Here is a 19,418-nt window from a genome sequence, read left to right as displayed (position 1 = left end):
TAGCTTATTTATAGTCCTTTTTATTTTGTAGTATTATTATTATATCATATTTTATATAATCAGGGTCTTGGCAAGTCATGGTTTACAAAATACAAAAACATCTTAGGATTTTTAGTATCTACTGTAATGTAAACAACTTAAAAAAAATAAATATATATATTTTTTTTGAAGTTGTAAATTAGTAGTTTATAAAAAAGGTAAAAATTTTGTCATATTGTTGATCATTTTATTAGCACAATATATATATATATATATATATATATATATATATATATATATATATATATATATATATATATATAGTGATATTATTTAAGGGTTATATCTCCCACCCTATTTTCTATAATTCAAGCACTACCGTTTTTGAATTTGTTATGTATAATTTTTTTTTTTCTTAACTCTACTGTTTTTTTGTAAGGCTTCCTGAAGCTCTGGAAAACCTATAAACTGCGGAGTACAACTACGTGCTAAAAACTGTTATAACCGTGGACATTTAAATGTAATGAACTGTAATGAAATGTAATGAAAATGTTTTTTGTTTTTTTTTCGGTTACAATACAGAAACAGTACATTTTTAAACCTCCCACATTAAACGTGTATCATTAAACATGTGATGTTTTCTATGATTTTAACCCTTTCATTAAGACATTTCATAGGAAACTGAGACTTAACAACACAACAAAAAACAAACTAGGGCATGAAAATACCCTTTGGCTCAGAGCTGTAAGATCCAGCGGCACATTAGGTTGCATGCATTTACCTAGCTGCCAAAAAGTGTCACTTTTGGGCTCTGGGATTTGTGTTCCGGTGGCATGTGTTTTGAAAGTGAGCTGAAGTTTAAATAAACAGGCTTAAATATGCATTCATCAGGGTAATGAATAAAACAATAAACGGGGGGATATTGCCAGTCTGAGCCACAGATCAGCAGCCAGCTCATATTCCTGATCTTTTTTAGGGGCTGCCAGCATGCCTGAGCAAAGTAATGAGCAGGAGTGAAGCTGAGGGTGGCCATCGTACAGTATTTTATATATGAATATAATAGTAGTTCTTTATATATACTGCAGCAGGACTGTTACGATAATCACATTATCAATCAATTAATTGTACAATACAGACATGTCAATATTATCCATAGAGTTTAATTACATACAAATAAACTTCACAAATTTTGTTTAGCCACTCGTGCAATGATCTTATCCTTAATGGTGTCTCCTAATGGTGTTTCTTGCCACTATGATGGAGAGATCGCTGGTTCGAATCCTGGTCATGCAGCTTGCCATCAGCTGCCGGAGCCCAGGGTGGATGCCGCTCTTCCCCCCATCACTCTTAGGGTGATGTCAATCAGCACAAGGCATCTGTGAGCTGATGTATCAGAACCGAGTCGCTGCACTTTCCTCCGAGTGCACTGTGATGCTATTCAGCAATGCTGCATCAGTAGCAATTCAAAAAGAAGTAGTGGCTGACTTCACATGTATCGGAGGAGGCATGTACTAGGCTTTACCCTCCTTGTGTTGGGGGATATACAGCTGGCTAACAGTTGAGAGAGTGGAATAATTGGCCAGATAAATTGGGAGAAAATGCGAAAAATTTTAAACAAATTAAAAAATGGTGTCTCTATACACCCATAGCAAACTGATTTTAAAAAGTATCATTCTACCCAAATTGTATTAATTAAAAGTCCATTGTCCTTTTGTGTATAAAAGTGTGCAATCCAATTATTCTGCTATTATTATTATTATCATTATGTCAGTAGCAAAACAATATCATATTTTTGCAACTATTTCTGGGACAAAATATCATCAAATAAAAAATTGCTATTTTGGCAGGCCTACATTGTAGTATTACAAATTAAAACAATATTCATTTGAACAAACCATCATTTTACATATATATATATCGTTTGTGTAGGCCTTTCTCTGTTAAAAGTAATGGAATAAGCTATTTTTTTATTATATTATTAAATGTTCATGAATATAATATGAAATGAATATAATCACTCTATACACTGTATATCCCCCATCGCTAGTGATGCCACAACACAAGGAGGGTGAAGACTAGCACATGCCTCTTCCGATACATGTGAAGTCAGACTCCGCCTCTTTTTGAACTGCTGTTGATGAAGCATTGCTGAGTAGCATCACAGTGTGCTCGGAGGAAAGCGCAGCTTGGTTCTGATACAACAGCTCACAGACGCCTTGTGCTGATCGACATCATCCTTGGAGTGATGAGGAGAAAGAGCGCCATCTACACACCCAGAGAGAGCAAGGCCAATTGTGCTCTCTAGGGGCTCCAGCAGCTGATGTCAAGCTGCATGACCGGGATTCGATCTCCAGCAATCTCCTGATAATAGTGGCAATGTCTTAGTCTACTGGACCACTCTGCACATTTTTCTTAAATAATAGGGCCTAGCTTTTTTCGTGCTGCACTGTTTATTAACATCATTCTGAACAGATTGACGCTCTACTTACAAAAAGTTGTAGGGTTTAAATCGGGCTTGGGCTCATAATGACGAGGTAAACCGGAAGTATCTGGATCGACCTGTCCATGCAAACAATTCAACAAGTTAACAATTCTATCAGAAGTCACATTTCCTCCAGATTTTATACAGCAGGCTGCACAGGTCACTCCAGTATCATTAGCTTTAGCTTTCATGTGACATGAAGCATAAGTCATGGGACTCGATACTCCCAGCTCCTGTCCGTGACTTTGGCCATGTCGGCGTAACCTTGGCTTGTTGTTTAAGTAAGTGTAAGTAATGAAAGTCATTCTGATTTACATCAGCAGGAAATTCCAGTCTGATTTTTGGACGAAAATCAGGGTGAATATTTATTTATTTATTTATTTATTTTTGCTCCTATTTGAGACTTTGCTATGACTTATTTGAGTCGCTACGTTAAATCTGGTCATACATCACGGCTGAACGAAGATATTGTCATGCTCACAGTCTATCCGTTGCTTGTGAAATCTATATACAGCCTTAATTCTGTCTGTTTGATCGTCCGGTAGTAAAAAAAAAAAAAAAACTGTCTTATCTCTCTCTCCTTCTTTCTCTCATTCTATTTCTCTCTCTCTCTCTCTCTCTTTCCCTCACTCTCTCTGCAGGACAGGCTTTATTTGGACGTCCATTTTGCACAGCTATATATGGACAAAATCAACAGTGTGTTTTACTACAACCCTACTACCCCCCCCCCTCTACTCCATCCCACCCCCCCTCAGCATCCTCATGGATGGAAAATAAAGTGAAGCATGGCTCTAATGCCACACACAGAGATGAGTGCATCTGTGGCAAGGTGGGTATATTTACTCGATAAATGACAGAGAGACAAAGCGAGAGAGCTGGAGCTTCAGAATAGAGATAGAGTGGGGCGTAAGTGTGTTGTGGTGGGGGGGGGGGGGGGGGGGTTGGTTGTCCTGGAACAGTTTGTTCCTTTATTCATATCTGTTTAATGATCATCAGATCTCAGCCAGTGGTTGTTCTTTTCCTTTTACTCCCCCACCAATCGATTCATCTGGGGGGCACGGGGACATGGCGGTGGTCTCGCTCCCTCTCAGGCCGGCTTTCATGTGGGAGGCGTGAAGAGAGCGCGGCCCTGGGCCATATGCAAGTCAAATGAGTCCTGTCAGCGTCCGCAACGCCGCGCGGCGCACATCACACGCATAATGAGCCCACGCTCTTATAAAGCTTCTTCCAGGGGGGGTGGAGGTTCTGCGGATGATTAATGATTCTGTGTAGGACCTTTTCCACAGAAATTCCAGGTTTGGAGAAAGACACAGTGCGGCTTCCAGGACTTCCTACAGGTTCTCTAAAATCATTCAAAATTCTTTACCCTATATAGTAGGGCTGGGCGATACGGATCAAAACTAACATCTCAAGATCTATTAGCTGAATAGTGGTATATGATATATATCTTAATATCTTTTAGCAGAAAGGCGATACATATCTTGATATTTTTATCTGAATAATGATATATGATATATATCTTGATATTTTTTATCTGAATGATGATTTACAATATATATCAATGTTTTTAAGCTAAATGATGATATACAATATATATCAATATTTTTAAGCTAAATGATGATATATGGAATACATGTCAATATTTTATGGCTGAAAGGCGATATACGATATATATCTCGATATCTTTTAGCTGAATGATGATATGGTATACATCTTGATATTTTTTTGCTGAATAATGATATATGATATATATTGCAATATTTTTTAGCTGAAAGGCGATATTTATCTCCATATTTTTTTTAGCTGAAAGGCAATATATGATATATATCTTGATATTTTATGGCTGAAAGGCAACATACGATTTATATCTCGATATTTTATGTCTGAAAGGCAATATACGATATATATCTCGATATCTTTTAGCTGAATGATGATATGGTATACATCTTGATATTTTTTTGCTGAATAATGATGTAAAATATATACGTTGATATTTTTTAGCTGAATGATGATATACAATATATATATATATATATATATATATATATATATATATCGATATTTTTTACCTGAAAGGCGATATATGATATATATCAAGATATTTTATGGCTGAAAGGCGATTTATGATATATATCTCAATATTTTTTTAGCTGAAAGGCGATATATGATATATATTGTGATATTTCTTTATCTGAAAGGCGATATTTATCTTGATATTTTTTTTAGCTGAAAGGCAATATATGATAAATATCTTGATATTTTATGTCTGAAAGGTGATATATGATATATATATCTCACTGTTTTATAGCTGAATGGTGATATACAATATATATCTTGATATTATTTAGCTGAATTGTGACATGCGATATATTTCTTAATATTATTTAACTGAAAGGCGATATATGTTATATATCTTTATATTTTATGGCTGAAAGGTTATATACGATATATATCTTGATATTTTTTAGCTGAAAGTGAGGGAAGTCCAGGAAAAGCTTCCTATTACATTTTAGATCATCGCATCCCCATCTGCTGGTGTTGATCCACTGTGTTTTATTATCAAGTCTAAAGTCAGTGCAGTTTTGTTTTCCCACAAAATCTTACAGCACTTCATGCTTCCCTCTGCTGACAACTTTTTCTTTCATTTTCTAGCAGGACTTGTCACACTGCCAAAAGTACCATTGATTTTTGGGTTTTCATTGGCTGTAAGCCTAATCATCAACAATAACAGAAATTCAGAAACTCTGTGTCACTCGGTGTAATACATCTATCTAATATATATGTTTTATTACTTTATTTTTTTAACAATGATATTTAATGATTTTTTTTTAGATGCATTAGTATGTCAACTAATACAGCTGCTACAGCAACTGCTTTTTGACATATGGCCTCCAATCAGAACAGAGCTAATTTACATACAACCATCTTAAATGCACAGTATTAGTATGGTTTAATCCTAAAGGAGCAAGAGAAGTCATGTAAAAATGAATTATGACTATTTTTGGTTCATAAACCCACACAGATGTAAGTGGATCACTGGGGAACAAAAGGTCATGGTGTCCACCCCGTCCAGCTACAGGCAAACTTACACAGAGGAAAACTGATCTGAAGTCAGCTCTGAGGGCCGGGTTCCACCCAGAACCGGCTCCACGATTAGATGGAAAGACTGCCCAGTGTGAGCCAATCCCCCACTTGGGGATTACAGGGCCCCAGTAAAGGTCAGATGGGACACAGCTCTCAGTACAGCGATTAGTTATTGTTCGAGCGCTGAGAGCTGTTTGATGAGACCATGCCATCACGACTTCTCTCACAGAGATCCTCACTAAGCCCCTGATTATTGCGTCCTGGAGGTGCACCACTGCCGAAGCAGCTGCCAAATGAGTCTGAGCACAGTTATTCTGACCCCCGATCCTCGTCAGGATGTAACAGGTGAATGGTGGGAAGCAGATGGTGGGGTCGACCCCTAGAGACACTCGATGCCAGACCACGATCATTCCTTTTCAATGAGGCCGTATGGCGAGAGCTCGTTCCGGGTTTTTACCCCCCCAAGATCTTTATTTATGTGTAAATTTAGAGAAACAGAGGAAATAAAGATATATTAGATTAGTAGTGAAGATATCACTGATGTTACATCTGATTCATGTATGGAGAAAAGTATTGTGATACCTGCTCAGATAGATAGATAGATAGATAGATAGATAGATAGATAGATAGATAGATAGATAGATAGATAGATAGATAGATAGATAGATAGACACTTACTGGTGTCTTACAGTTTCTTCCAAAAACAGACAGATAGACAGACAGACAGAAAAACAGACAGACAGACAGACAGATAGATAGACAGACAGACAGACAGACAGACAGACACTTACTGGTGCCTTACTGTTTCTTCCAAAAACAGACAGACAGACAGACAGACAGACAAACATACAGACAGACAGATACAGACAGACACTTACTGGTGCCTTATTGTTTCTTCCAAAAACAGACAGACAGACAGACAGACAGACAGACAGACAGATACAGACAGACACTTACTGGTGCCTTATTGTTTCTTCCAAAAACAGACAGACAGACAGACAGACAGACAGACAGACAGACAGACAGACAGACAGATAGACAGATAGACAGATAGATAGATAGATAGATAGATAGATAGATAGATAGATAGATAGATAGATAGACAGACACTTTCTGGTGCCTTACTGTTTCTTTCAAAACAGATAGACAGATAGATACTTTATTGATGCTTTACATTTTACTTTTAAAATAGAGACAGACAGAAAGATAGATACTTTATTGATTCCTTACTGTTTCTTTCAAAAACAGACAGTCAGACAGACAGACAGATAGATAGATAGATTATTAATTATAAATATATATTAATTATAGGTTGAATGTTGGTCATAACGTCATGATGATAAAAATGTCACGTCAGGATAAGGTCTACTACTGTTAGGTGTCTGCAGGGACAGCCTACAACTAGGCTGAATCCCTCTGTCCTACAGTCTGGCTTAAACCCACACAGTACATGGATCTATACGTCCACATTCTCAGCCACTCAGACTCACTTTGGCTCAGCTCTGTTCATCCATAAGGCTCAGTTCAGGACGTGTTGATCGACCTGAAAGCTTACTCTGTGAAGTCTGACCTGTGGGTCAGTCACACTTAAAACGGGTTTTTCTCAGTGTATTAAAGCACATACCTTACTTAAGTAGAAATGTTGGTTCTCTATACTTTACTGGAGTAATTATAATTTTTGTCATACAATTTTTACTTCTACTTCTTACATTTTCACACAATTATCTGAACTTTCTACTCCTTACATTTAAAAAAATAGCCTCATTACTCCTGTTTCATTTCAGCTCGTTTTCATTCCGGCTTCTCATCGCTCAATAAAACCCCTATCCAGATAAATCTCTCCATCCAGATAGAGAGAATCTGATTGTGATTGGATGTAGAGAAGTATAAACCTATACCATTCCGACTCCCTATTGGTTTATACTGTGATCCATCACACCTGCATACGCCCCCCCAACACACACACACACACATACACACTCCAGCAAGAACATAGCAGACGTATGTAGCCTAGTATGAAGATGATCCGTGCAGAGACTCAAGAGAACTCCAGATAAACTCCAGCCCAACTAAACTTCTTTAATATATTTACATTCTACTAAAATACATTCATTTACAATCAGCATATATGCATCTGAAACAGGAAACAGCCTAGCGCATCCCAAATTATATTATCAACAATAACATTTTAATAATGTAACATTATAGTCATTATGGCTTTTAGTAAAATGAGTTTTGGGGAGGGTTGTGAACTATTGGACTCTGTGGTGTGGCCTAAGTTTTTGTTCTTCAATTTTTCCCCTTTTTACATTACTTTTACTTTTATACATTAAGTACTTTTAAATCCAGAACTTCTACACTTTTACTTATAGAGTAAAATGCATGATTTGATACTTCAACTTCTACAGAGGTATATTAAACCCTAGTATCTACAGTATACTTCTACCAACAGTGTAATAAATGTAAATACTTTTGGTCATGCTTAACTGTGATAAAAGCACAAAACTCTTTATTTGAAAGTACTTATATCTCCCTCATCTGCAGACTTGCCATGGACAGTAGGTACAGATCCCTCCCTCAGAAAAAGTCTGCAGGCTAATCCTCTTGTGTACTGCAAAAACACTCAAAAATTGTCTTTTGCATAATATATGTCCCCTTTAAATATATACGGATATGGATTTTGCGTATAATTACACCTTTAGCTTGTCCAAATCAGTTTGGAAACTGTGACAACTTTGAAGGGTCTGAGAACAACAATATCCATTGGAAACAAGCTTCTGTATGTGGCATTTTTCTCTTCCCATACTGGTAAGAGCTGTTTGGGGCAGAGCAAAAAAATAAATAAAGTGGTGTGTTCTGGATTAGTGCATAGCACTATTCTGTATAACAAGGGGTCTGCAATTAAGATTGGCCGTGGGCCAGATATTTTCCGAGCCATTACGTGGCGACCACAAAAATAAATTCTGTTTTGTAAAATTAAGTGTAATGAGATGGAGTGCTACAGACTAGTAGCTCCCCAGCCCAGAGGGTTGTTGAACCCAAATGCAGAACAGCTGATCTCAAAGTAGGTAACCCCAAGAAAAACAATAAAATAAATAAATAAACACACCGCTCCTCACACAGAATTCGACAGGGTCGAAGTCCAATACGCTACCGCTGCCCCGGTTATTAAATTGGGACACAGTCCAGGAAAAAACGCCCTTATGAGGAAATAGGGGGCCCAAGAACGAGCGGCAAACGAGAACAAGTGGAAACTAAAGTCACACCGTGCACGACAGAGAGAGACAGGAGAGGGATGTAAACAAAAGTTCGCCAGAGAAGCATTTTTGAAGTTTTATTTTTTCCTTATCGTTAATTTTAGTTCAAAAATCCTCACAGGCCAGATGTTTCATGCTTGCAGGCCACATCTGCTGACTCCTGATGTATAACATGGAGCAACAGCAGAGGTGGCATTGGTTAATAGCTGCAGGAACTTTCTAGTAAGGCTGCAGCTATCGATTATTTTAGTAATCGAGTACTCTACTGAAAAATCGATTCGATTAATCGAGTAATCGGATAAAACAAAAAATACGAGATTTCATAAAATAAGAAATTTTACATAATAATAATTGACCAATTGGTTTAATTTTTTATTTGTTTAAATTTTAAGTAGAAATAAATAAAACACAAAATAGACATAAAAACCACAAGTAATAATATAATAATTAATAATTTATTAAATTAAGTTAAATTATTTCAACTTAAGATTTCTTGTAAGTATTAAATTTAGGGCGTTAATAAATAATAAAGGCATAAACATTGGCTTTGTGTTCAGCATCTAAGCTAAATGACAATACAGTAAGTTCATGGCCAGCTAACTTTAACATGTATTTATTTATAAACTCCACAGCGCTGTGTTTACTGATTACATAAAGCCTGTATTAAGTCTAGAACTTGCCTCTGTTGTAATAAACTAACCAAACATATATTCGACAGTATTCCTAATAATTAGCACTGCACAGCGCTGTCGTTATATTATTAAGGTACATTAATGTTAATCTCATTGATTTGTTGTAAGTTATATTTACCTGCTCTCTGCTCTAAAAGCCTCCGCCTCCTCCACTTCCTGCTTCCTGTGCGTGGATGAAGTAACGCTAAGCGCGCTGTTTCACATTAAAAGTCTGCGCTAAATTCCATGCTCTGCGTTTTAACATTAATTAAACGATTCCCCGAGGCACAAAAAAATTAATCGATCAATTTTTTTAATCGAGTTACTCAAGTTATTCAAGTAATTGTTTCACCCCTACTTTCTAGGCAGAAAAAACAGCTTAAACTACACCTGCAGAGCCACTGAGCTCCAACTTGTGGAGTACAGCTCAATGTTGGGTCAGATTGAGGTCAGATCATGTTCTTCCTACAAATAAATGACTAAAGAATTTGTTTGAGACCAGAACAAAGACCACCTCATCTCAAGAGTCTTGCTGAGATTGTCTTGGTCCAAATCCAAGTGCAAATTACTGCATTCACACCTTCGCAAACGAATCACACCAAGGGTGAAAATGAACCAGAGTCTTTTTTGATTTAACCAGAGTAAAAAGTGCAGGTGTGGAAACCCTCTTAAAAAGCTCTAAAGTGGTGATTTCTACAGTTCTTTTGCTTTTTTAGCTTCAGTGTCTGCTTTAAAAGCAGTGCAGTAAGTTGAGATCTGAGGCGAGGTGATGATGGAAGCCTGGCATGAACCTTTGTTGCTTTAAACAGCTATTTATACATTCATTTTTAGCATTTTCCATATACAGTATGAGCCGTAACAGTTTCTGCTCATGAAATCTAGGGGCTGTAGCTTTTTAATTTTGTATGCAAAATTAGGGGTGTGCCATATAGGTTTGTACACTTTTTATATCGCAAATATATATGGTCCCGACAGACAGTTCTGGTGGAAAAGGGAGAGTTGAGGTGCACATTAAATTCTGCCGTGATTTGATCAGCCGTGGTTTTATGTTTTTTGGATACAATCCGGGTTAGCACCCGAACATCCCTTTCAGACAGCTTCCTCTTACAGCATCCACAGTTAATCCTGTTGGATGTGGTTGGTCCTTCTTGGTGGTATGCTGACATTACCCTGGATACCGTGGCTCTTGATACATCACAAAGACTTGCTCTTTTGGTCACAGATGCGCCAGCAAGACGTGCACCAACAATTTGTCCTCTTTTGAACTCTGGTATGTCACCCATAACGTTGTGTGCATTGCAATATTTTGAGCAGAACTGTGCTCTTACCCTGCTAATTGAAGCTTCACACTCTGCTCTTACTGGTGCAATAATGTGCAATTAATGAAGATTGGCCACCAGGCTGCTCCAATTTAGCCATGAAACCTCCCACACTAAAATGACAGGTGTTTCAGTTTCACTGTCCAAACCCCTGTATATATATATTTGGACTCACTTCAAGTAGGTATTCTCCTCTCTAGATTTTCTCTGGCATTGCATGGCTAGTTCTATTGCGTGTTTATTTTTGCCATGTTCTTGTGACAAAACGTGATTTTGGAAAGCAGCCAGGTGAGTCTGCGATTTCCCACATTGACAAATTGGGTAATTTGTGTAGTGTGAAAGCCACACCAACTGAAGGAGTTTTGATTAGAAAGCAAACAGTCGTGTAGTGTGAACAGCACAACGACCTTAAAGCACTTTTATCTTTTACCAGCCTTTAAATCCACCCTCACATCCCTCAACATCCATGACAGAATGAATCTGAGTATAAGCAAAGCTCTATTTTTGTGCATTATCTTAATTTAACATGTGCAATATTCTGCTTGCTTGCTGGTGATATTTCTGTGCATCTTTGCTCTTTTAGCTTCAGTGGCTGCTTTTAGAAGCAGTGCAGTGTGTTGAGCTTCGTGGTGAGGTGGTGATAGATGCCTGGCATGATCTTCTGTTGCTTTAAAGCAGCTATTTATACATTCATGTGTAACATTTTCCATATATAAACAATAACTGCTTTTCTGCTGATGAAATGTGCTGTAGTTTAGCGCAGTAGGCTACGGCTGCTGTGAACGCTGCTGAAATGAAAGGAAACACGTACAGCGTCAGGAACAAAACCCTCGCGTATTAAAATTCAGCTCTATCAAACTCCCAGCAGTCTTTCATATGTATAAAGCTGCCCTGACTCTCTCATACACCAACGCCCAGCGTTCCCTGCTTTGATTCTTTATTTGTTCGCCTCCCAGCTTTAAATCAAAAGGATAAGCTGGTCACCTGTGGCTTTATTGGTGAGGCTTTTTTTTCTGCGGCTGTTTTCTAATTAAGAAGAGCCGAGTACGGACAGGCCTACCTTCAGGATAATACGGCCCTGCTCCCCAGAGAGATCTACACACCTAACCCTCCCCGTGCTCGTCATGATTTTCCCACTATTCGTCCTCAGGGACCTTTCTAGCGTCCTTGTTAGCGAGCCGTAGACTCGCCTTGGCGTCTTTTTTCCTGTCAGAAAGAAGCTGGCTAATTAGGCTAAGGCTTCATCAAAACAAAGGTGACAGTCAACAGCCTATTTAATCCTCTGTTAACGAACGATTCATCTGCTCAGTTTTGCTTTCTCGTCTCCGTTATTATACTCCCGGGTGTCTTCTGAGCTTGTAGTGGTTTTAATTTCCACTCTGAGAGCTGCTCTTTCTTCCTTTCTCCCCTCAGAAGCCAAAGAGCGGGAACAAGGTTGTATGGTGTCCAAAACTACAAACTGTTCTACACTACAAAAAAAAAAAAATTCTCATTCAATGCGTTTTCTTTATTTTCATGACTATTTACATTGTAGATTCTCACTGAAGCATCAAAACTATGAATGAACACATGTGGAGTTTTATGTACTTAACAAAAAATGAGCTGAACCTCCACAGTCACTGGACCTGAACCCAATCCAGATTTGAGGTTTGGGGTGAGCTGCACCACAGAGTGAAGAAGGCAAAGGGGCAACAAGTGCTGCTAAACACCTCTGGGAACTCCTTCCTTCAAGACTGTTGGAAAACAGTCACCATTTCAGGTGACCACCTCTTTGAGAAGCTCATTAAGAGAATGATGCCAAGAGTGTGCAAAGCAGTAATCAGAGCAAAGGGTGACTATTTTGAAGAAACTAGAATATAAAACATGTTTTTGGTAATTTCACCTTTTTTTGTTAAGTACATAAAACTCCACGTGTTCATTCATAGTTTTGATGCCTTCAGTGAGAATCTACAATGTAAATAGTCATGAAAATAAAGAAAACGCATTGAAAAAGAGAAGGTGTGTCCAAACTTTTGGTCTGTACTGTACATATATATATATATATTATATATACTATACTATACTATACTATACACTATGTACTATATGTTGTACATCCAAAACTACACATTACAAGTACATCCATTATATACTATGCTATATTATACTAGAGTACAATACATGTGCATTGTGTACTATGATTTTCTTTTTTGTCCAAAACCTCATAGTTTACATACAACCTGTACTATGTATTAAACTATACTGTACTATACTACACTATACTATACACAGTGTACTATATGATGTACATCCAAAACTACACATTACAAATACATGCACTATATACTATAACCAAAACCTCATTCAGTTTACACACAAGCAATACTATGCTATACTATACTATACTTTTCTATACTATACTACACTATGCTAAACTATACTATACTATAATATATTATAACCTATGTACTATATGATGTCTATCTAAAAATACACATTAGAAATACATGTACTATGTACTGTACTACATTATACTATGTTTTGTGTACTATATGGACTATGTCCAAAACCTCACAGTTTACATTCAACCTATACTATACTATACTATACTATACTATACTATACTATAATATACTATACTATACTCTACGAGCTATGTGTTGTACATCCAAAACTACACTTACAAATACATGCACTATATACTATAACCAAAACCTCATACAGTTTACATACAACCAATACTATACTATACTATACTATACTATACTATACTATACTATACTATACTATACTATACTATACGGACTATGTCCAAAACCTCACAGTTTACATACAAACTATATGGGCTATAACAAAAACCTCATACAGTTTACATTCAACCTATACTATACTATACTACTATTATTATAAACTCTACTATATTATACTACAGTACAATACATGTGCATTGTGTACTATGCTTTTTTGTCCAAAACCTCATAGTTTACATACAACCTGTACAATGTGTTATATTATATTGTACTATACTACACTATACTGTACTATACTATACACAGTGTACTATATGATGTACATCCAAAACTACACATTACAAATACATGCACTATATACTATACTAGTGCTGTGCGATATGACGATAAATATCGAGCTACTTACCTTCTATCGTCCCTATCGTTTCTACAGTAATTTCATCAATTATTCATGCAAATATATAAAGTAGACTACGATAAAATGTATTGGCGTGGTCACTTTGCATAAACTTGGTTTATACAAGTGATAATAAAGTAATCTTCATAATGTCGTTTTGCGACGTGACGCTGCTTTACGTTATTTGACGGACACGCACGGATACGCCGGTTTGCGACATGCTTTACGTTATTAAACTCATGAGAGCTGAACAATGGAGACGCATTGTTCTTTTGAAAAAAAATAGCTACTGCATCTACCTCATCTGTTTTCAAATAATACATATATATATTGCTGCACTAAAAGGTAGTAATTCTCATTTGTGAAAGTTGGGTTTAATGTCACTTTAAAATAAAGTTGGAAAAAAGTAAGCAATAATATTATTTTGTCATATTTTTCGAAGAATATCTGAAAACATACTTAAATGTGGTGTATCATGATATTTATATCGTTATCGTGATATAAAAAAATTCCATATCGTGATATATGATTTTTCCCATATCGCCCAGCACTATATTTTATCCTATATCATAATATGCTTTGTGGACTATAACCAAGCCTTTATTCTGCTTTACATGACCTGCTGTATAGAGAACACTACACTACATATTTTCCTGTCAGAAAGAAGCTGGCTAATTAGGCTAAGGCTTTCACAAAAAACAAAGGTGACAGTCAACAGCCTATTTAATCCTCAGTTAGCTCACTTAAGAACGATTCATCTGCTCAGTTTTTCTTTCTCGTCTCCATTATTATACTCCCGGGTGTCTTCTGTGCTTGTAGTGGTTTTAATTTCCACTCTGAGCGTTGCTCTTTCTTCCGTTCTCTCCTCAGAAGCCAGAGAGCGGGAAAGAGACGAGGCGGTATGAGCTCAAAAGGGTGTGACGCAGGTGTGACATTGGTGAAAAACAGAGGAAAACAGACATCTAAGGCAGGTTGTTTTCTCTGGAAATCAGAAATCACTCCAAGTCCAGGCCTATCACACATTGTACTGTTTTTAATACAGCTTACCACCCAGTTAACACACACCGAGTTCAGACTAATAATAAACAAGCTCTCGCAGAAATCCAAGAAAAAACTAGGCTAATGCGCTACAAGCTACTCTAAGCCCTTTACTGAAGAATTCATATTATGAAACACTTAACATTTGCTACCTCAGAAAGCAACCCAGACGTGTGTGAGTGTTTAGGTGTGAATAAGGCTGTGGTAATAATGGGCTGCGTCCAAAAAACGCATATTATCATGCTAAATATACATATAAATTATACTTATATAAGTGTATAAGTATAATTAAGTATATTTACTATTCATAATACCACATAAGTGTACCACACACACATTGCATACATATAAAAAGTTTACAATACTAAATGTACTATACACCCAATGGAAAGTGTCCAAAACCACTAAATACTCTATTGTGCACTATAAACCCTATATGTACTATATGAGGGCGGCTTCGTCCCAAACCACACAATACTCTACAAATGCAACATGTACTATATACTATACTACAGTTCTCACTTTGTACTACAAATTCATGTTCTATATACTATGCTTTACTATACATTTTGTTCTATATGGGCTACGTCCCAAACCACACACTCTTCTACAAATGCAACATGTACTATATACTATACTACAGTTTACACTGTGTACTACTAATAGATGTTCTATATACTTTATGCTTAATATGCATTATGCATTATATGGGCTGTGTCCCAAACCACACAATATTCTATAAATGAGACGTACTTTACACTATACTACAGTACTCTATACCTGTGTACTACAAATAGATGTTCTATACTATACATTATGTACTATATGGGCTATGTCCCAAACCACACAATATTCTACAAATGCAACATGTATTACATACTATACTAAAGTTCACTATACCTGTGTACTACAAATACATGCTATATATACTCTGCCTTACTATACATTATGTTATATATGGGCTACGTCCCAAAACACACAATATATTACAAAATGCAGCAGGTATTTTATAGTATACTACAGATCACACGGTGTACTTCAAATACATGTTATATACTATACATTATGTACTATATGAGCTATGTTCCAAAGCACACAACATGTATTTCATACTATACCACAGTACTCCATATCTTTATACTATAAATACACGTTTTATATACACTATACATTATGTTCTATATGGGCTACGTCCCAAACCACACAATATTCAACAAATGCAACATGTACTATATACTATGCTACAGTACACTATACCTGTGTACTACAAATACATGTCAAATACTATACATTATGTATCATATGGGCTACGTCCCAAACCACACAATATTTCACAAATGCAACATGTACTATGTACTGTACTACAACAAATACAAGTTCTATACTATGCTTTACTATACATTATGAACTATATGGGCTAAGTCCCAAACCACACGACATATATTACATACTATAGTACAGTACTCTATACCTGTGTACTACAAATACATATTACATATACTATACATTTTGTACTATTTGTAGAACACACAATATTCTACAAATGCAACATGTATCACATAGTATTTTACAGCTCTCACTTTGTACTACAAATTCATGTTCTATGCATTACTATACATTATGTATTATATGGGCTACGTCCCAAACAATGTTCTACAAATAAAACATGTACTATATACTATACTACAGCAAATACATGTTCTGTGCTATGCTATACAATACATTATGTACTTTAAGGGCTATGTCCCAAACCACACAACATGTATCACATACTATACCTCAGTTCACTAAACCTGTGTACTAGAAATATGTTATATACTATACATTATGTACTATATGGGCTGTATCCGAAACCACACAATATTCTAAAAATGCAACATGTATTACATACTATACTACAGTTTACACTGTGTACTTCAAATACATGTTCTATATACTTTATGCTTTCCTGTATATTGTGTAATATATGGGCTACGTTCCAAACCACACAATATTCTACAAATGCAACATGCATTACATACTATACTACAGTACACTATACCTGTGTACTACAAATACATGTTCTATACTATACATAGTGTACTTTATGGGCTACGTCCCAAACCACACACTATTCTACAAATACATGGTCTATACTATACATTATGTACTATATGGGCTACGTCCCAAACCACACAATATTCTACAAATGCAGCATGTATTACATACTATACTACAGTACACTATACCTGTGTACTACAAATACATGTTCTATACTATACATAGTGTACTTTATGGGCTACGTCCCAAACCACACACTATTCTACAAATACATGGTCTATACTATACATTATGTACTATATGGGCTACGTCCCAAACCACACGATATTCTACAAATGCAGCATGTATTACATACTATACTACAGTACACTATATCTGTGTACTACAAATACATGTTCTATACTATACAATATGTACTATATGGGCTAAGTTCAAACAATATCTACAAATGCAATATGTATTACATATTATACTACAGTTCACGCTGTGTACTTCAAATATATGTTTTATATGCTTTACAACATATTATGTACTATATGGGCTATGTCCCAAACCACACAATATTCTACAAATGCAACATGTATTACATTCTATACTACAGTATACTATACCTGTGTACAACAAATACATGTTCTATACTATACATTGTGTACTATATGGGCTACGTTCAAACAATATTCTACAAATGCAATATGTATTACATACCTGTGTACTACAAATGTATGTTACATGTACGTTACGTGCACTATATTGGCTATATCCAAATCCACACTGTGCACTACACTCCCTATATGTACTATATACTGTACAATATGCGTTGTAATAGAAGTCACAAACAACCTGAAGGTTTTATTAGTAATAGTGCGCTGTTTTGAGCTGGTACTTAGTGTACTTTATTCTAGCACGCAGCGCGCGCTCCTCCCCATCCCTGCCGTTACCTGTCAGGTGTTGGACTCGCGCGAGCCACACGACCGCCAGCAGCCCGAGCCCGCCGCAGCAGAGCCGCTGCAGAGCGCGGCGTCTCCGGGTGCGCCACGCCGCCTTCATGCCGTCTCCGTTACCCGCTCAGCAGAGCGCAGAAACATCGCCCTGCACCCCGTCCCCGGGGCTCCTCAGGCGGACTGAAGTTTGTGTGAAGCTGGGAAGCTGCTCGCTGTTCCGGGGCTCGGCTCTCTACATCGCTCCGTCGGTGGAACCGGAACGCAGGGAAGTGTTAAGACGCATCGTAAGACCTTCCGATCCGCAGCCGAGAGACCCTGAACCAAACCGGGACCCCCAGCTTTTACGCACAAGCCCGCGGGGCACACCGTGGCTCCTGGGTTGGTAAAGACTCTGTGTTTCTCTCTCTCTCTCTCTTTCTCTCTCTCTCCTTTTCCATACACATGCACAGACCACTCACCACTCCCACTCACGGCGAGGGTCGTGCCAGTGGTCGTGGTCTAACGCTGCGAGCAACGAATGAGAAGCTCCACTAGGAGGCGCCAGGACTTCCCACTCCAGGATTCGCACCCTCAAAGATCTTATAGATAGATGGTGATAATGAAGATGGTTATGATGATAGGGCTGTAAGAATTATCACGAGAAAACATTACAGTCATCCTTCAAAGTCATCCACTGTTTTATCAGTTGAAATTATTGACATTCTATTATATAGTTGAATTAACTTTTTATTGTTTATGTATAAGGCTCATAAAAAAAAAAAACATTACCTTCAAACGTCCAATTAAATTTTATTAAAGGTCTCATTCTTTTTTCTTTAATTCATTATAAACAATTTAGTTGTGGTCTCTAGTATGAATGAATGCCATGTGTTCTCTGGTGTTTCTATTTAGCTGTGCTTTAGATCACTGAATTACTGGTCTCTGAAGAAAGACAGGATTTGGATTTGCTCATGAATATTCATACATGCAAATATATCTCCTCTGATTGGCTAACAGCACTGCAGCAGAGAACGCCTACTACTCAAACTACAAAAAAATAAAATAAAATGGAACTAGTCTGAAGGAGAGGTGTAGATAAGCAGAGGAGAAGGATGGTGAGAACAGTCATAGTCAATCCACAGACCCACAGACCAGCTACAACATCATCCTGCTGCAGATGGAGACACACAAACAAAGTTGCCTGAGATATGATAAAGCACATTTGGATAAGTCAGCTTCATTTTGAAATAAGGTTCTGTGGACTAATGAATCAAAAATTGAGTTATTTGGAGGACAGTTATTTATGCATGGCAGGAAAAGAAGACAACATTCCCAAACACAAACACTTTACTCCTCCCTACAGTAAAATTTGGTGCTGGTTCCATCATGCTGTGGGGCTGTGTGATCAGTGCAGGTACTGGGAATCTTGTTAAAGTTAAGGTTTGCATGAATTCCAGTCAATATCAGCAGATTCTTGAGAACAACGTTGAAGAATCAGTGAG

At 37.1% G+C, this 19,418-nt stretch overlaps 1 protein-coding gene across 1 annotated transcript in view; it reads right to left on the bottom strand.

Annotated features, from left to right (window-relative positions):
* LOC103046272 (sodium/potassium/calcium exchanger 3) overlaps positions 1-18,353 on the bottom strand; it is an 86,972-nt gene extending 68,619 nt beyond the window's left edge. The window contains exon 1 of the mRNA XM_022665789.2: positions 17,935-18,353. Coding sequence (XP_022521510.1) covers positions 17,935-18,043 — 109 coding nt within the window. The 5' untranslated portion in view covers positions 18,044-18,353. The remainder of the gene's footprint in view (positions 1-17,934) is intronic.
* Between the last annotated feature and the right edge of the window lie 1,065 nt (positions 18,354-19,418).

The sequence above is a fragment of the Astyanax mexicanus genome, chromosome 1 (genome assembly GCF_023375975.1).
Source record: "Astyanax mexicanus isolate ESR-SI-001 chromosome 1, AstMex3_surface, whole genome shotgun sequence".
NCBI classification, from domain to species: Eukaryota; Metazoa; Chordata; class Actinopteri; order Characiformes; family Acestrorhamphidae; genus Astyanax; species Astyanax mexicanus.
This window is presented reverse-complemented; position numbering and strand designations above follow the sequence as displayed.